The sequence below is a fragment of the Micropterus dolomieu genome, linkage group LG11 (genome assembly GCF_021292245.1).
Source record: "Micropterus dolomieu isolate WLL.071019.BEF.003 ecotype Adirondacks linkage group LG11, ASM2129224v1, whole genome shotgun sequence".
Taxonomy (NCBI): Eukaryota; Metazoa; Chordata; class Actinopteri; order Centrarchiformes; family Centrarchidae; genus Micropterus; species Micropterus dolomieu.
Genome location: NC_060160.1, coordinates 20,905,422 through 20,923,220, shown reverse-complemented (window position 1 = coordinate 20,923,220; position 17,799 = coordinate 20,905,422). Strand labels below are relative to the sequence as shown.

Here is a 17,799-nt window from a genome sequence, read left to right as displayed (position 1 = left end):
GAGAGAGAGAGAGAGAGAGAGAGAGAGAGAGATTATTTGCTGAGGCAGTGAGAAGAGCAAGTAAAACGTGCTGTCTTTTTCGACACAATATAGTTTACCCTCAGTCTCACGGTGATGATGACCTCATAAACCTGCGCCGCAGTCAAACAGAGTTGAGTACAGAGAGCGGTGAAATGGTAGACAATGGTTTGATAAATATGCATCAATGGTTCAGCCACAGACCGTCACTACACTCCCAACATTTAATGTGGCTACAACTTCCACTAATCAGGAGGAACTTTGACAAATGACTCAATTCTTCAGGACGTAAGTAATATTAGGGGATTAGTATTAGCCTCATTGTAATTTTGACACCTGCTTGCATTGTGTGGTAGCTGTTAAAAAGGTGCAGGGAGAGTGAATTGATGTGGCTCCTGTGAAAGATTCGTCTCCAGATTGGTGTGTGGCAGCTGGGCTCTGGCAGGGCTCTGGCACCGGGGATACATGGCAGTTAAACTGTCACTTGCAGGAACTATAAATCTTTTGCAGAAGGTGAATGCAGCATGACAACCTCACAGGTGTGTGTGTGTGTGTGTGTGTGTGCGCGCGCGCGCGCTTACCAGTCCCATGTTTGTCACAATACTAGTTGCTTGTCTATATGTCTTTGTCCCTCAGTCATCCTGAGAAGCACTCTCCAGATCTTTAACTGGACACTTTTGGCAAAGTCAGAGTGAGTCAGGATACTCTTTTGTGTGTGTGTGTGTGTGTGTGTGTGTGTGTGTGTGTGTGTGTGTGTGTAGGGGGTGGGGGTGCTGTCACTTTGGCAACGTAACTGCACATATTGCAGCGATTACCACAGCGGAAAAATGTTTTTCTGCAACATGCAATTACTACAGATTACAGATTGCCGCCCTTGCATCAGAAGCTCTCGCTAGAAAAGGAGAAACACACTGTGTTTGTGTGTGTATGTGGATTTGTGTGTGTCGTTACACACAAATAGACAGACAGACACAGAGACAAAGAAAGATGAGAAATGATTATAGCTCACACTAAAAACCACAACTGAAAAAAATGGGGGAGTTGACGTATTTATGGGACTCATTTAGATTTAAAAGTTATACTGACTTTCAGGGGTAAATAAAGACCCTGGAAAAAAAATGCAATCTGTCCTTCAGTGAAATGAAGAAAAGCAGAGCAGGGCACATTTTGTGGGCCTTTGTCCATCATCATCAACATTATGAAAAACATACACTGATGTCCTCATGAAGTACACAACCCTAAGCGCCACAAGTCATATCAATTGTGTACTTGACATTTTGTTCCAGGTTACAAATCACCATGAATATCAAAAAGCTTCCTTCAGGTCACACTAAACAATATAGCCCAAAAGTGGTGCCCCGCAGCAAGGCAGGGCCCTATTTACAAACCCACCAGATCAAAACTCAACCCAAAGTGCTCCTATAATAGCACTGAGTCCTTTTGGTGAGCTTACCATCCAATGCTACTTTTAGTGGGTTTTCAAAGAATAAACAGGCCTGGGAACCACATCACAGGCTGCTGACTGTCATCGTTGGGTGAGTGTACCCGACGGATTACGTGAGGGCGGAGCGACCGTGACACCGGGGTTTACGGCGCGTTCCCCCCTGCCTGCCTCGGGTGTGGTGTGTGCCATTGAACTGCCACTGAAAGGACAGGGAGGGGGCCTGACCACATTCAAGCCCCAAACGCTGATCACAGTGAACCCATCACAGTGTCTCGCTGTGCCTTTCATGACTTTAGTGGTTATTGTGAATGGGAGGCATGCTTGGTTGTGCAGTCAGATATGCGCACACACCAAGCCCCGTCGAGAGCAATGGTGAAAAAAGCTATTAAGATCAAAATGTACAGTACTTAAACTCAGAAACGTTTGCTGAACGGCGACCACTGTAGGCACAAGTGGTTATGATTACAGCATAATAGCAAAAGTAAAGCCGAGTGTAAGAGAAAGAGTCAGAAACTGACTCAGTAATCAGTTACACAGCAATATCTATCTAAAGTAAGATAACATTAGCCACTGTAAGCTACTGGTCATACCAGACCAAGTAAGGCTGTAGCAGTAAAACCCGAGTGTAGTGATTTGAGAAAGGGTGCATATTGTTGATGGTGAGTTAAACTTTACATTTGTAAGAAAAAGACTGTATTATTTATTCTTTCAAAAATTACAGTGTCCCTTTAAAGTATCATAAGTCAGATGGCTGAAAAGTTAACCCGGTGTAGAAAAATTATAGTATTAGATTGTAATACTGATGCATTAATGTGTACGCAGCATTTTAGCTGGTCGAGGTGGAGCTGGTTTCAACAACTTTATATGCAGTTAAACAGAGTTTCTACCAATAGAACCACTCCATTCAGTCCCATTTTTTTGTTACCCCTGGTGATCAGCGCCCCCCCAAAGGGTCACAAGATATATTTGAGGGGTCGTGGAATGAATAATTGAGTATGAAAGATGAAAAAAGATCTGCTACACATTTTTACTTAAAAAAAAACAACAATTGTCTCATCTTTACTTATTTATTTAATATTGGGTCATTTTACCTCTGGGCATCGAACTGCTATTTGAATTAAACAATCTGCTAACAACTCATTTATATCTGAAGCCTTAGACACTGCTTTTTTCAACAGGTCACAAACTGAAAACATAACCACTGGTTTAATATTTAATATTATATTAAATAAGCGTATCATTCATTTTATTCTAAATGTAGAAGCTTAATCTGAAAACTAATTAGCTATAAGTGTTAAACAAATGTAGCGGAGTAAAAAAATACAATATTTCCCTCTGAAATATACTCAAGTAGAAGTTTAAAGTTGCATAAAATAGAAATACTCAAGGCAAGAACTTCAAAATCGTCCCTAAGTACAATCATTTGAGTAAATGTAGCCTACTTGGTTACTTTCCACCACTGCTCTTGAGAAGTAGCAACAGTACCAAACTCCTCCTATAATTTATTCAATACCAAATTAATTGTCAGTTACAAATACATGCCTGGTATGTTTGAAAACGAATGTGCTCTTTAAAAAGTCCATTTACATTTAGCAGACAGAAAAAAATCATCTAGGCTGCTCAATTGATTCAGAGGGCTCTTATAAGCCCTTATTGGCTCCGCTGTGCACCTATTACAAAATGTAAGCAGAATATTAAAGATGCATGAGATGACTGTGCTCATTGTCTCCTCTGGTGACTGCTACATCTCAACTCATCACGCTTGCATAGTAATTAGCTGCTGGGTTTGGAAACGTCATCATCCTCTTCATCATTTTTAGGATAATATATACTCTAAACGCCTTCAAGGATCTGGAATTGGGGCCTGACACTCTCATGAGTTATTGGATATATAAAGTAGGCTACTACAGAGGGCAAATTATAGAAGAAAACTATAGAATTTAAAATTAAAATAACGTTTTTAGGGTCACTAAGAGCTAAAACAAAGTTTGAATACACAAGTGCATTCCAGTGATCATAAAAACTAACACAGACAGCCATGGTGGAGAAAAAATAACATACAAATTTATGTGATCAAAATTGTTCAATGTGTTTCCTATTTTCTTGTCTGAACATCAAAATGGACAAAAGTGACCACCAATTGTGATGTGCTGACACATTATATAATCAAAATTTGAGAGAGAATCAGCCATCAGAGCAGCAAGAGCCCAAAACCCAAACAGTCTGTACCCACTCACTGTTGTTTAAAAGTTTCTCCATATACTTGTGTATATAAACACTCCAACGCTAGAATATGATTTGGCTTTGAGGGGACTGGCACAAATAGCCTTGGTGACTTACATCATGCTTGGAAGTCTAATCACAGACACTCTTGTCATATCAAGCAGAAAAAGTCCATTTCATAGCGAGCAACGTTTCAGAAAAAAAAAGAAAAAGGAGGGAAGGGTAAACAAGCCCGGCGTTCCACAGCCACCGCAGAATTCATCATTCATACAAAAAAATACCCCGAGCCCCAAAGTAGAGCTAATTTAATCCGAGAGGAATAAAACTCCATTTCATAGAAGTTGTCCATTCAGAACACTCATATTTCCACTGAGCAGAAACCCCCGGCTGAAATTCGAGCAGACACTTTTCGGAAGGAATGCATTCGGTGGGTTGAGGGCCAAAGCTTGCCCTGTAATTTGTGAATGTACAGAAATGTGTGACCGCCACAGCTCCTCTAAAGATAGAAATCTTTGTCTTATGTCATCGGCAAACCTCAAACTATTTCTAATTGCCCCTGTAGCCCCCTTTTCCAAATGAATAGCTACCCATCCAAAGGCTTATGTGTGCACATCTGAAAATAGCCCAGGAGTTTACACAGGCTAATAGATCATATTCAGTAAAAAAAAAAAAAAAAAAAAAAAAAAAAAATCAAAGTTTAAAGGGATCTACACGTATCTTAGACTGTCCCTATCTTCAAAGTGACTTTTAAGTGGCACTGAAAGCAGTGTGGGTGGCATTTAGAGGCAGGTATAAGTTTTCAGACCCCAAAGGCTTCCACTGGTTTCTCTGCTAATGGGGATCATACTCATATTAGTCTTTACAATCTGACTCATTACACATAAAACCTAGAGTAAGTGGGGTTTCCTTTGTTTCTTTACTCACAGAAGAGGAAGTGTGTCCTTGTAAGGACTCCAAGGAACTTCAGCATTAGTTAAACATAATTTTGTACATCTGTTTAGGTCCCATTTAGAACCGTTTGACCATGGTGCTGCCATATGTTTATTGCCAACAAACCATTTTGTGATTCCACAGGGGACGTTTTTCTGTTATGAGCTTTCATAATGATTCAGGTCAGGAATACAGAGCTGAAGGCAGCCTCTCAGTAATAAGTTTTCACAGAGCGACCATCAGCAATCAATGATGTGATTTCTTGATTTATATCTGAAGGATCCATTTTCTTTTTATCCTTGAATGGTAAGAGTCACATATGCCGAGGCCTATTTGAGGTGGGTCCGGGGTTTCACATATCCTCCACGAGATCTGTCTTGATTTCAGGCTCGACCCACCCGAATCATTAAAAATCGTTCAGGGGCACAGCGGGCTCTGTCCTCAATGCCTGTGTGGCTGAAACTGTAGAAACTGCATGTTGAAATGCAGAGGTCTAAATGTGACAGGCGCCCGGAGCGCACATTACGGCTGAGCAGGGTATAGCTGGGGCGTGCGGTCACATATTAATAATGAACTAGCGCAGGAGGACGACTAAAATATCACCGGCATTGTCATTGTCCCAGTCGAGCTGTACTCAAAATAGAGGCTGCATGATAGGAGATCTGATCAGAGGCGATTTTCTGCAGTTAGGATGGTAGGGATTTAGCTGCTGCTGTTGCACGGAGTGATTCAACTGTGAAATAAGTGTCTGTGGGGGGTTCACCTAAATTTACAAATCAAAAACATTAAAATCAAAACACATTAGGCCAAGGACCACAAGATTTCTGTTGTCTGAATTCACAGGTGGTCACATGATGGTAATGACTGTATCACCATCATTTAAATATGTTTCTCTGACTGGTATCACTTCTAAAGTAAAATAGTGAATACAAAACAATTGGGTGGCAACCACACCTATCACCAAAAGAACAAACAAACAACCACAAACAAGATGTATCTTGTGCCACAAGCTTGGTTAATATTTCTGTGACCCCAAAGCACTGTTAAAAAAAGAAAATTCTCATGAGAAATTTGAAAAATGAAGAGAGACACAGAGAGATGTTTTTATGTGAACTTGATTTATAGAACTACATTTTAGCAACCTTATTATACATAACTTTAAGAGATTTGTAGTTAGTACACTAGTGCGCTGGCCGACCACCACTGATACTGTGAGGTTTGTTGCTGGGTTTGATGCCACATAAAAAGCAATTGTGAAAATAAGCTATATTATTCCAGCCTTATTTCTGTAATAGGGACTTGTCTGTTTTTGTGTTTAATGTTTCCTTTTCTTTCCTCTGCAAATCTTACTCTGACTGTGGCTCTGATTTAGTGTGATAGGAAGAGAAATTAAGGAAAAATCTGAAGCCACTGCGATGACTCCTTGCACCACTTAACTGCACTTAATTTATTCTCATGCAAGTAAACAACTTAAAAACCACCGCACACACGCACGCAGAGGCGGGAGCGCGCACGAAAAGTAAAATGTGTTATTATAAAAATGAAACATCGATTGATTGAATGCATTTAAAAAATGCGTTTCAAGGAAAATCCACATGATATGTTCAATATTGTTTTTATTGACATATTTCCTGTTTGCATTAATTAATTTAAATCATTCTTCAATAATTATTTTTTTGGTAAATTTGATTATTTTTTTTTTTTTTTTACATCAGAGCTACAGGGAATTTTTTAATTAATTTAAAAACCAATCAAGTCGCCAAATCTTTCAGATTAATGTTTACTGTCCTCATTAATAATAAACTCTGTCAATGCTCACTAGAGCTAACAAGGTAAACTTATATACAGTATTTTAAGCGATGTTTGAGAATTTTCTTATGCATTTATAATAAAAGACACAAAACGGTGAACCAGTGAATTCTTTTTATGTCCTAATAGAGCCGGAAAGGTTAACCCTAATACATCACATGGCTTCAGTGTACGGTTTATAAACGAATAAATTCCAGTGTTTTTATAATCATTTAATTTGCATCACTAATAAAGATTATTGTGATTCAGGAAGAAAATCAAACGTAGACGTGAAAAAACAAATGTCAGCGGCGCTTTTTCTGACGACAGAAACACCTCACAAGTTGAGTTCGTTTAACTGATTTGGCTGAAGTCGATATTAATTCAGATTTCTGACAATCTCTGGGCGCAAATAAAAGTTTCCTTTTCCTCTGCAGATGTGAAATGTCTGCCTCAGACTGTCTGAACTGACAGCGATTGAAAAGGCAAATGCGCCAACTAGTGTCAGAAAGCAGCATGGCGGAGTGTTTGCAGGGTGTGCCGTCATTTGATGTAAACCTCAACATTTCAGGTTTCTAATGAATTCAGCCTCCGGCACACACAAACACACACACTTATTAGTATATTGTGCCGTTTGATGTGGAAGAAATACATCTGTCTGTTTGCTTTAATTCTTATTAATTCACTTCAGTCAATTAGAGTGATACGGATCTGTCTTAGACCCTTAATTTCACTTTATGAAAATGTTATTTACCTGGAGAGAAGGTGCGAAGCAGCCAGATATAATAGCATTTCAAAATGAATAAATGAGACTAAAACCACAGGCCTCTCTGCAGTCTCAACCCTTCTTTAGAATTATAAATAAGGCAAGGTAAAAATAGGTCAGAGAAAGTGCTGTGACAAACCAGTGTGACATGTATAAAAGGTGCAGACCTTTCCGTTTATATATTATTTAAGCAATAAAATAGGCTCCCTGTAAGACTAATAATTCATAAAAACACAGAGGTTGCTTGGCATTAAACCAGAATCAATTATTTTACATGTTTAAATCATCACATTAAAAAATGTACACGTTCTTCATTTAATGTCAACGTTGCTTGTGCTTACTGTCTTGTCGTTTAAAAAATAAATAATTGTCTAAATAAATAATTGTTTTTTTATACAATTCTGTAAAACATGCGTCCTTTCCTCAAAAAGTTATTATAACTCAAACTGTCTAATGTCTCTCTGCATCATGTTAACGTATAAATGCTGTAAAAAAAAATAAAAATAAAAAAAATAATAAACACACAAGCAGAGAGAGAGGCACAGATAGGTATCAATAATTCAGTCTGTGTGTGACAACAGCGCTGAAGCAGGAGCACGGGAGAGTTTGATTGGTCTGGTGAAAGCCCAGCCCAGCAGATTCATTGGTGGAAATCATCTCCGCACTCCCAACCACTAAACACTAAAATGACTCGGGTAAAATAATATCGCGGCACTCAGCACTCCGTTCAGCCTCGCGTCTCCTTCTCGCGCCCTGTAAGGCAGCGCAAAAGGATAACTTTAAAGGAAATTTAACAGGAGCAACAGGACAGTTCCTCTTATACCAGAACAAGTTTCGTTTGTGGGGAAGATCCAACAAGGATAAAGTTGTATGAACTTTTACGCAAGAAAAGGACACTGATGTACTTCAACTTCAGTTTGACTGTAGATATTCGGGTTTGATCAATTTAGTTTTGCGGGGGGGGGGGGGTTTCAGTGGAGTCTGGTGAGATCTGCAGGCGTCTGGAAAAGTTTGGCTGTGTAGCCGATATTACTGTTTTTTAAAACTTAAGCCGAGAAAGCCAGTCAGCTGGACTGTCTAACTTCTCGCATCGTGGCTGGATTACCTTATTACTGCCAACAGATTGTCACTGATCGGCAGTAGCCTAAATGATTTAGGGGATTCGTTGACTGATTTAAGATTTCAAAGTGAAAGCTCAAGTAGTTTACTGATAGCCTATATTGTGTACAGCGGCTGAAACTGTCCATCAAGTGTGCGACAGATAAGAGCGCCGATATCAGACAAGTTCAGCACTGTGAGATTCTTTGAAGACTTTGTTTGTCCGTTTTTTTTGCTGAAGTTAGAGAGAAAAAAACCCAGAGCAACCCTAATGTTCCTCATGCTAACACATCCTGTGCAGATGATTTAGCACACAGTCACCACAGTGTTTTGTTTAAGGTAGGAAGCTCTCTTCACTCAGACTTAGTGCGCTCCCGCCTCCATCCTTTGCGCACACACGGCGGACTCCTGAGACCATCGGTGTCTGGAGGACAAGAAAAAGAAACAGTTTTTCCTCCCAGAGAGTCCTGCTCTTCTGACACAACCCAGTCGGGTGGCACTGACCCAAGCTGTTGTGATGCATATTCCCGTAGAGCCGCCCACCACCAGACGGTTCACGCCGCCCTCCACGTCCTTCCCCTGCAGTAAGATTGGAGACGGCAACGGGGCCATGGCCACCCCGGGGCCCCTCAGGTCAAGACCGGACACCAGGAACGTGGTGGACGTCCTGGCGGATCACGCCGGCGAGCTGGTCCGGACTGACAGCCCCAACTTCCTCTGCTCCGTCCTCCCGTCTCACTGGAGGTGCAACAAGACGCTACCCGTGGCTTTCAAGGCAAGACACATGGTTTTTAATGATTATTTATTATATTTTCATTTTAATGACGCACTCTGTGGTTTTCTAACTGCGGGAAATGCATGAGAAAATACTTTTTAAAAACGGATTTAAGCGAACCAGACATATTTTAAGGAGGCAATTTAATTATAGTTATTTGTAAATAATTAGAGCTCTAGGAATTGGGCTTTTATGGATTCTGCATTTTGAAACTGTGTTGGACATTACTGTTAAAACGATATGCTCTGCTTTTATTGGCTTTTGACGGCACCGTCCAGAAAAATAACATCTTAAATCGGGACAGAAATGATTACAGACAACAGCTCTGAAATTACAAGAAATCTGAGCAAATAGATCTGAAGTCATTATTTTAGCAGTAGCCTATATTTATTTGCGATGATGATGATGCTTCTTAGGTAAATATTTGTGGCTTGTGTCATTGTGACGCTTTGCATTGTCTATATCATGTATTCGGGATAAATATCAGTGATAGAGCAGGTAATTCTATATAATATAAATTATATTTAAATGCCATTAGTCTATATTGGAGGGCGGATACCTAATAAAATCTCCCAGATATGTAGACAAATCGTTAATTGTTGACATTGTGGTGAAGTTGTGGAGATATTCCTGCTTCATATTATGGGAGCCGGATGCGGTTATAAGCGCGCAGTGCGCAGCCTACATATGGTTTGGTGACCCAGAGTGACCGCCAGCTTTCTCCCGTGCAGGTCGTGGCTCTCGGGGATGTCCCCGACGGGACTCTGGTCACCGTGATGGCCGGGAATGACGAGAACTACTCGGCCGAGCTGAGGAACGCTTCTGCCGTGATGAAGAACCAAGTGGCCCGCTTCAACGACCTGCGCTTCGTGGGCAGGAGCGGACGAGGTGCGCTGAAATTCTCTCTCTCTCTCTCACACACACACGCGCACGCACATCGGCCTGCACACGTACAAGTAAGAGAATGGCTAAAACTGCTTGTAATGTCATTTGCAGCAACAGTTGGAAAAGCGCTTATAATAATATAGAGGATCATATTTCTGAGTCTAAGTGGAGTAACGACTGACATCTGACAGCATGTTATTATTTTTAAGTGAATGTGAAAAATGATTAAAGGTCTAGGTCACCAAATATGCTGCACAGACGCACATGTAGGAAACGGTGATCCATGATCCTCCTTAAAATATAGTATTTAAAATATTTTCCCCCTGTCGATATTGCAAAGATAAAAATTGCAAATGTGGAGTCATTTAGGCATGGGTACGGCGAGTGCCCACATTTTGCCAACTGACGTCCACGGGTGTCATCCAAAACATCTGGCCTGCGTCACGGTGAACAGTTGCGACGTGACTGTAATTTTCTTAATCCGAGGGAATACAAATAATTATCCACATGGTGTATGTCTGAGGGATGGATGGAAAAGCACCTCGCAATTCATGTCCTGGGACACTTTGTCGAACCAAACCCCGCCAGCACAAAGCTGTATGATCTAATATTTACCATGGGTAGGCTACTGTGTTTAATTGCTGTGATAAAAAATTCAGAAACTAAAAATGAAATGTCCCGAAATAAAAAATAATTTAAAAGCCTGATTGTTCACAAAAGCTCTTCGACCAGAGGAAGAGCTTCTCTCACTCAGCTCAGAGCCTTCTCTGGAATTTTATATTCCCCTTTAATGTTAAAATAGCTGTGGTTTGATGACTGGGAAGAGGGCCTCGTCTCCAAATTAAAAAGTAGCCTTTACCTTTCATTTCTGTAGTCAATTACCCCACCCGAGGATTCTTTTTTTTTCGTCCTCCTCCCACGCAGTCTCTTTTAAACAAGAGATGCCTCTTTCAGAGCCGGGGACGAGCACCGGGCCCGCTTCATTACACAGCCTTCTTCCCTCTGCACGGACTTTGATGCAGATGGGAGCAAGAACCTGCCTTGTTGAACAATAAAACTATCACTGTAAGCCCTTTCGGACAATCTGGAACACATTCTCTCAATAATCTAAATCATACCCGCAGTCAGGCCATCAAAAGAGGTGCCCTCTGTCTTTTCTGTCTTTTTTTTGGGTCCTTAATTCAAAGACTGCACCGGGGGGAAAAAGCCGGCGATTAGGCAATGTTAATTTGAAAAAGCGAGGTATTGTTGCAAAGAAGAGGGCATATAGTTTACAGATCATTCGAAAAAAGGCCGTTCATAAAGTGAAATGACACGTCTTCCACTCATCTCATGGACATGTTGCTGTGCTGCAGGAAAGAGCTTCACTCTGACCATCACCGTGTTCACCGGACCGCCACAAGTGGCCACCTACCACCGCGCCATCAAAGTCACCGTGGATGGACCCCGAGAACCGCGCAGTGAGTACAGCGCGCGCGCGCACGCACGCACACACGCACGCACACACTCGCCCACCAACACTACTATTGTTGTTGCTCAAATGCATTGCGGTGTGATGCCAATGTTGCAGAGCCACCCAGCTAGAAGCAGATAATCCTGGTTCAGAAAGTGGTGGGTGTCAGTATCTCTACATGCTAAACGAAATGCATGAGTCATATGCAGATGTTATATGAAAATCTAATACTGTGAGCAAGTCTCATAGTGTGTGTGTGTGTGTGTGTGTGTGTGGTGTGTGTGTATGTGTGCGTACAATGCATTCAGCACATTGTGGACATAAAAATCTTCACACGATCACATGTGCAAAAATTCGGTCTCCACTAGATTTACTTTGGGGTTAATACTTGGTTTTGGGGTTAAGATTAGAATTAAGACTAGGTTAAGGTTGGGGTTAGGAATGTAGCGGTTATGGTAAGCCTCTAGAGAATGAATGTAGGGCAGTACATTGTCCTCACAAGTATAGTAGTGCAGATTTGTGTGTTTGTGTGTGTGTGTGCAGCAGGGGCACTGGGAAGGGCCCAGTCAGAGGAAACTGTAAAGCATATTAAGGCATAACCCAAAGACCACTAAGAGGAGCTGAGTGAGTCTCCAAGCCGCAGGTGGCTCAGCTCAGTCGAGCCCCCTCCCTCCTCCTTCTTCTCCTCAGCCATCTCTCACCCCTACCTTCCCCAGAGCTGGTCAGAGGGGCCGTACCTGACCGACCACATAAGTGGCTCGTTGATTTAACACAGGGCAGACTCTGGCCACTGTTAGCCCTGGCAGGGAGGCTCGGCGTGCTAAAGCTGTTAGCGCCACAGTTCAGCCGCAGCTACATTCTCATGCGGTTTACTGCTGCTTGTGTTAGTGATGGTGGAGAGCAGTGTTACTCAGATGAGTCAGGGGCTGAGGGCTGGTGGCGTATGTGCAGATGAGATGAGTAGGATTTCATGATCTACCTATGGAGGCGGCTTTATAATGGTTCCAGAGTGCAGAGTTTTAGAGGTCTGTGAACGGGCTGATTGCTGAGCCTGTGCTCATGTCTGTGGAGGGGGATATTTGGGACAGGGTGGATTTAGCCCAGTCAAAACAGACCACAGCAGGGGAAGAGAGAGTGATAGCACCACCACCACTACCACTACTACCACCATACAGACACACCTGCCAGGCTGGATGCTAATTGTAGAGGCATTAAAGAGAACAGTGACTGCAAAGCAGGGAGGGACTAGTTAATAATAAACACTGCGTGTGTGTGCGTGGGTGATTTCAATTTGATCATCTTTTGTTTAAAGAGAAACGAAAACCTTAATGTGTGTCCGTGCATAAATGAGTTCTCATGTGCATCGGCAAGTGTCTCTCCGCTTGAAATAACTGTACATTAAGGTTGTCTCCTTTCTGTCTGTCAACACATTACGGCTCCAGCTGAGGCGTCAGAGTGGCCGTGCTACTTTTACACTGGCGCTGGGTGCTATAAAGTGACACTGTTTAATATAGGGCAGGAGGAATTTAGGGCTCCATTAAACTCTGTTACACAGTGCTGAGAGGGAATTCATCGAATGACAGAAAATAAACTTCTGCGAAGGCTGATATTAAAAAAAAATACGTCTGCAATATGATTTCAATATGTATTAACTAGAAATTCCTTCAGTATAACCCACTGGAAAGAGTGATTGCTTGACTCGTGCAAATGAGTCAAAGTTGATCTGAAATATGAATAAAACATCCAGGTTCTCTGCAGTAAAACAGATCCTGCATCAAGCAGGAAATGCAAACATCTGATCGCAGTTAACAGAATAAGCACTTTGAAATGCAGCACATTTATAGTGTTCATTATATTGGTTTGAATGAGCTGTCAGATGCGAGGCTGAGATGAGTTTTCGGTCCAGTTTAGTTTAGCGAAGGACGCATAGCCTCAAAATAGAAATCACTTGCAAGATGAGATAAAGGACTTCTCATATTTAAACAAGCAGCACATTCTAGGAGAATAATATCAGTCATGTCCCGACACAGTCAAATCACAGGAACACGCACTACCATTCAGATATTATTAGGCCCATAAAAATAATCAGATTCCTCTCTAACCACAAGGCACCACTTTATATGGGCTGTACAAGGTTTAGATCCAAAGCAGAGAAACACTTCTGCCAACGCATAAAACTAGCAGCATTTTTTCATTACAAATCTCATCCTCAGAGACAGCTAAATATTCCAACACTGCTTTGATCCTAGTTTTCTTCCACACGACGTTGCCTGTACATCTCAGCTTGAGCATTCATAGAGTGCAGACAGCCTGAAGCCAGACTTGGCCCACGGTGTGCTCACCTGTCCGCAGGCTGGCAGGCTGCGGGGCTGGCCTGCACATGGCTTTACAGGCTGTTTGCGTAGGGCCTGCATTTGCATGGCTGCCAGCAGAGCCATGGCAGGAGTTGGCACCAGGGGGGGTGGAGGTTTTATTAATGTTTACTGATCCAGTCAGGAGAACCTGATGGACAGGACTGCAGCGTTGCTCGCCTGCGGCAGTGTAACAAAGAACAACATGCCTTCTCAAAACACTTGAGTAGTAAGACAGACATACACACACACACACACACAGGCACAAATGTTCACACTAATTTACACACACACACACACACACACACACACACACACACACACACAGCATTTTGTTCTTAAACAGAAAGTAGGCTCAATGTTCAGCTAAGTATTTTTGTCTCCCCTGCTGCTGATTTCCTCATCATGCATCCGGCATTCGTCATCAAGTCCCCTCCACCCCCCTCCCCTGATCTATCTGTCATACTATATTATCAAACTTCTGCCGAGGCCACACTGGAAGCACAGCTGTTGCAACTGAAAACTCTCCCTCCACTTCTGTCTGAGCGGCAGCTTTAACAATGCGCCACATCCGACAAACAAGAGAGAGCATGCTGAGCTGAAAACGAAAGAAATGCAGAAAAGGAAAGCAGATGACTTAAGTGTTGAGACCCTCCCTGTAGCTGCTATCAGATGCCTCTGCACCACCGCTCACACACATAATGCACCCGGCTGGATTATTCTCACCAATAGATCCCACAACTTTATTTTTGGTGCCCTTCTCACTCCCTTATTTATCCATGACATCAGTCGCTGTCTATTTACCCACAGGGGAGGGGCCGTTTGTATTTCTGTATCTCTTGACCTGAAATGAATCAGTCCCCTGGGGAACAAAAAGGTGAACTCACCGCAGGTCAGGCTCGGTCAGAGAGATCAAAAAAGGGCCAGAAATATTTTGAGCTTGTGAAATGCTGTTCAGAAATACTTCTCACTGCGGTAGTATGTCCTTTTTAGAGCCTGAAAAAAATGATTAGCATGAAAGTATTGGGACACAGAGCAGTTAGTGAATTTGTTGAAAAAGATGTACAAATAGATATGATTCACAGATGTGTAGAAAAGATAAAGAAAACAATTGTGTAAGAATGTGTAAATAAAAATTTGTGCAGAAATAAAATACATTTTGACACATGTGAATGTCTGAAGACAGATTCAAAGCTGCCATCTGCATGTGTGACGCTGAAGTTACAAGGAACTATTTTACAGTTGAATCTGACTGGGCAATCAGAAAGCAAATAAAAATTTGTAACAGAGTTGGAATAAAGTCAGCAAATGATTCTGGTAGGTATTTATTATTTCTTTCTAAAAATCGAAATCTGTTATATAGGTCTGTGGGTTAAGAAGGTGAGAGAAACAGAAAGGACAGTCAATTGTTAGCTGAATGTTGACGATGTGGAAGCCTGTTGTACGGTGGCTCAGTGAGGTCACAGTGGCAAATTGTCTGAGGAGACTTGAAAATGATACACATGAATACACCCTAACCACAAGTGTAAATGCAATACCTGCATTTGTTCAGATAGAGCTCACACTACCACCCATAGACCCACACATCCACTAAAATCACACAAGTGCTGTCGTGTTTTGTTGCCTCTATTTGCTCGGCTGGGTGTGTTCACACAGCTCCAGGAGGAGAATGGCGGGCGTGGGGGGGGAGTCGAGGCGGCAGGGGTGCATGTTGGAGTTGGCGGGTTGATTCTATTTGCATTTGGCACACATACTGTACAAAGTATGCAAATAGACAAACAATGACATTTGCTGTGTTATTTTTCCTGTGATATTGCAGTCTCTCTGTAAAGTCAACAAAAAGATAGCATGTGCGTTGTTGCGTATGTATTTGCTCGTACTTACACCTGCCAGGTGCGTCCATCTCTTTAAGTCGGCCCCACCGGCCACGCCCATGCTCTACAAATCACATGAAAGGCTCACCCTCAGTGCGAATTGCTCTCTCAAAGGCAACTTTGATGTTTGAAAATGGAGATGGGTGTCTTTGAAAGAAAGGCCTACAGGTGTATCAGTGCCAGGGGAGGGGAAAAACAGTGGCATGTCTGATGCTGGGTGCTTTCCTGACTGCTAATGGCTCACCATGACTCCCAGATGTATAACCTGGAGACATAGTGGCCTACGCATGCACACAATCTATTTCTCTCTTTCTTTTACACACACACACACACACACACAAATAGTCTAGCCTCAAACTCATGACCATCTAATTTATGATTTTGTAGAGAAGATAGTCTGCCTCAATACCAGTGACAGACAGATGGGAACAGATAAAGAGGAGATTTTATGTCTTCTTCAGAGAAATTACACTCTGTGGCGTCTGCATTGACTGGAGGCCGTCGACTGTGGCGTTCCTCTTCCCTGGGGTCACTCCAGACGCGTCATACTTGGCCCCAGTGATTAGAAGTAGAGCAAATATTGGCCAACTGATAAATCCACTGGAATGCAGCAGTGTATACTGAATAGGTTTGGACTGATTTTAGAGAGGAACTTGTGTGTTGGGACAAAAACATTCACCGCATTCTGAGGTCTGAGGCTTGTGATGGCTGGCGGATGAGGACAGTAGTCATGCAAGATGTCTGCATATTAGAGACAAGCTATTATTTTGTAAGACATTTTTATGTGTTTTTATGTTAGATATGGATCAATGCAGGACTGCTGCTGTCAGTGTCATTAAAGTATGATAGAACAGACATGAAAGCAGCTGTAATATAATCAAATTTTGTTGTGGGAGGGTAAATAAAGGACTGAGATGGAGGCTCTTTGACCACTGTTGCCACCTTAACCACATCTAGAAGCTTTGAGGCCAACTCCCTTTGAGGGCTACACACATATACACACTCACAGACACATGCACATGCACACACAGCTGTTGGTAATCCTACTTAGGCTTTTGTTCTTAGGCTTTCCTGTGAAAGCAGAGCTAATTAGTCTAAATACCTCATCTAAACAGAGTTATAAACAAAGAAAATACATCCATTTGTCCATTACTGGCACTTTTCTTCATCTCTTCTCTCCTCGCAGCCTCTGTTTGCTCTTCGGCATGTTGCTGCAGCGTCAATGCCCACGTTTCTGCTAAATAACAGTAAAAAGAAGAACGTTGTGTAACATTTTGAAACAGAGCGGCGTCTCCTCCTCAGGCCAGATGATGACTGTCAGAGCCACACACAATAGCCCCGGGGTGAAATGCCCTTTCTTTTTCCACTCAGACAAAAATTTCCACCCTGCATTTGCTGACGCCAGATAGAACAGCACTAGGAACTACCGAATTATTTACAGCCAGCCTCAGACAGCGCTTTTAATTCATACTGATGATGCAAGTAAAAAACATTTTCTTAGAATCACTGACGAGCTCTACCAACATCGCTACTTAGCTCTCTCTCCCTCTCTGTCTCTCCATCTACTCCCTACACACTCCCCTCTAAACTAAACAGCCGAGCGTCTTTCCTGTTTACCTACCTATGAAGGGAAGTAAAATGCCCACTCTGTGTGCTCACTCTTCCTTATTTACACTGACCCATACAGGAGGGAGCCATTACGACCTTTCAGCCGTAATTCAATAAAAGTTCCGTTCTGCATTTAGAAAAATAAATGGCCCATGAGTGGAGGAATATTTTCTCCCCCGCTGCATTATGACAATAAACCGTTTTCTGCGTTAGGGCAGTGGGGACGGACGTGGTGCGGGGGACGGTTTGTGGGAAGAAGGCACCTGCTGGTTACTGGAAAAGACGCTATGTACCACCACCCTGCGGTTTTGGATATTTATTTCTTCAGGTCTTAATGGTTAGGAACAGTGAGCAAATAATAGGTGTAGCGAGGTCTTTCTTTTACTTCCAGGAGCGGAGAAGGTTGTAATGCTCTTGGTAAACACAGAAGGAAGTCTTGGCTCTTCAAAATAGGCTGGAAACATCACAGAAAAGGGAGGTCAATTGTTGTAACCGCAACGCTATTGCAGCAGTCCACTAACATGATAACCTCAGAGAAAGTACTGAAAGTGATGTTAATGCCTACACAGTGGAAAGTTCACACATT

The 17,799-nt window shown here is 42.3% G+C and overlaps 1 protein-coding gene across 1 annotated transcript in view; it reads left to right on the top strand.

Annotated features, from left to right (window-relative positions):
* The window catches only part of runx3 (RUNX family transcription factor 3), a 93,935-nt gene that overhangs the window by 57,101 nt on the left and 19,035 nt on the right, over nucleotides 1–17,799 (top strand). The window contains exons 3-5 of the mRNA XM_046062755.1: nucleotides 8,801–9,042; nucleotides 9,774–9,930; nucleotides 11,283–11,387. Of these exons, the coding sequence (XP_045918711.1) occupies nucleotides 8,801–9,042; nucleotides 9,774–9,930; nucleotides 11,283–11,387 (504 nt within the window). The remainder of the gene's footprint in view (nucleotides 1–8,800; nucleotides 9,043–9,773; nucleotides 9,931–11,282; nucleotides 11,388–17,799) is intronic.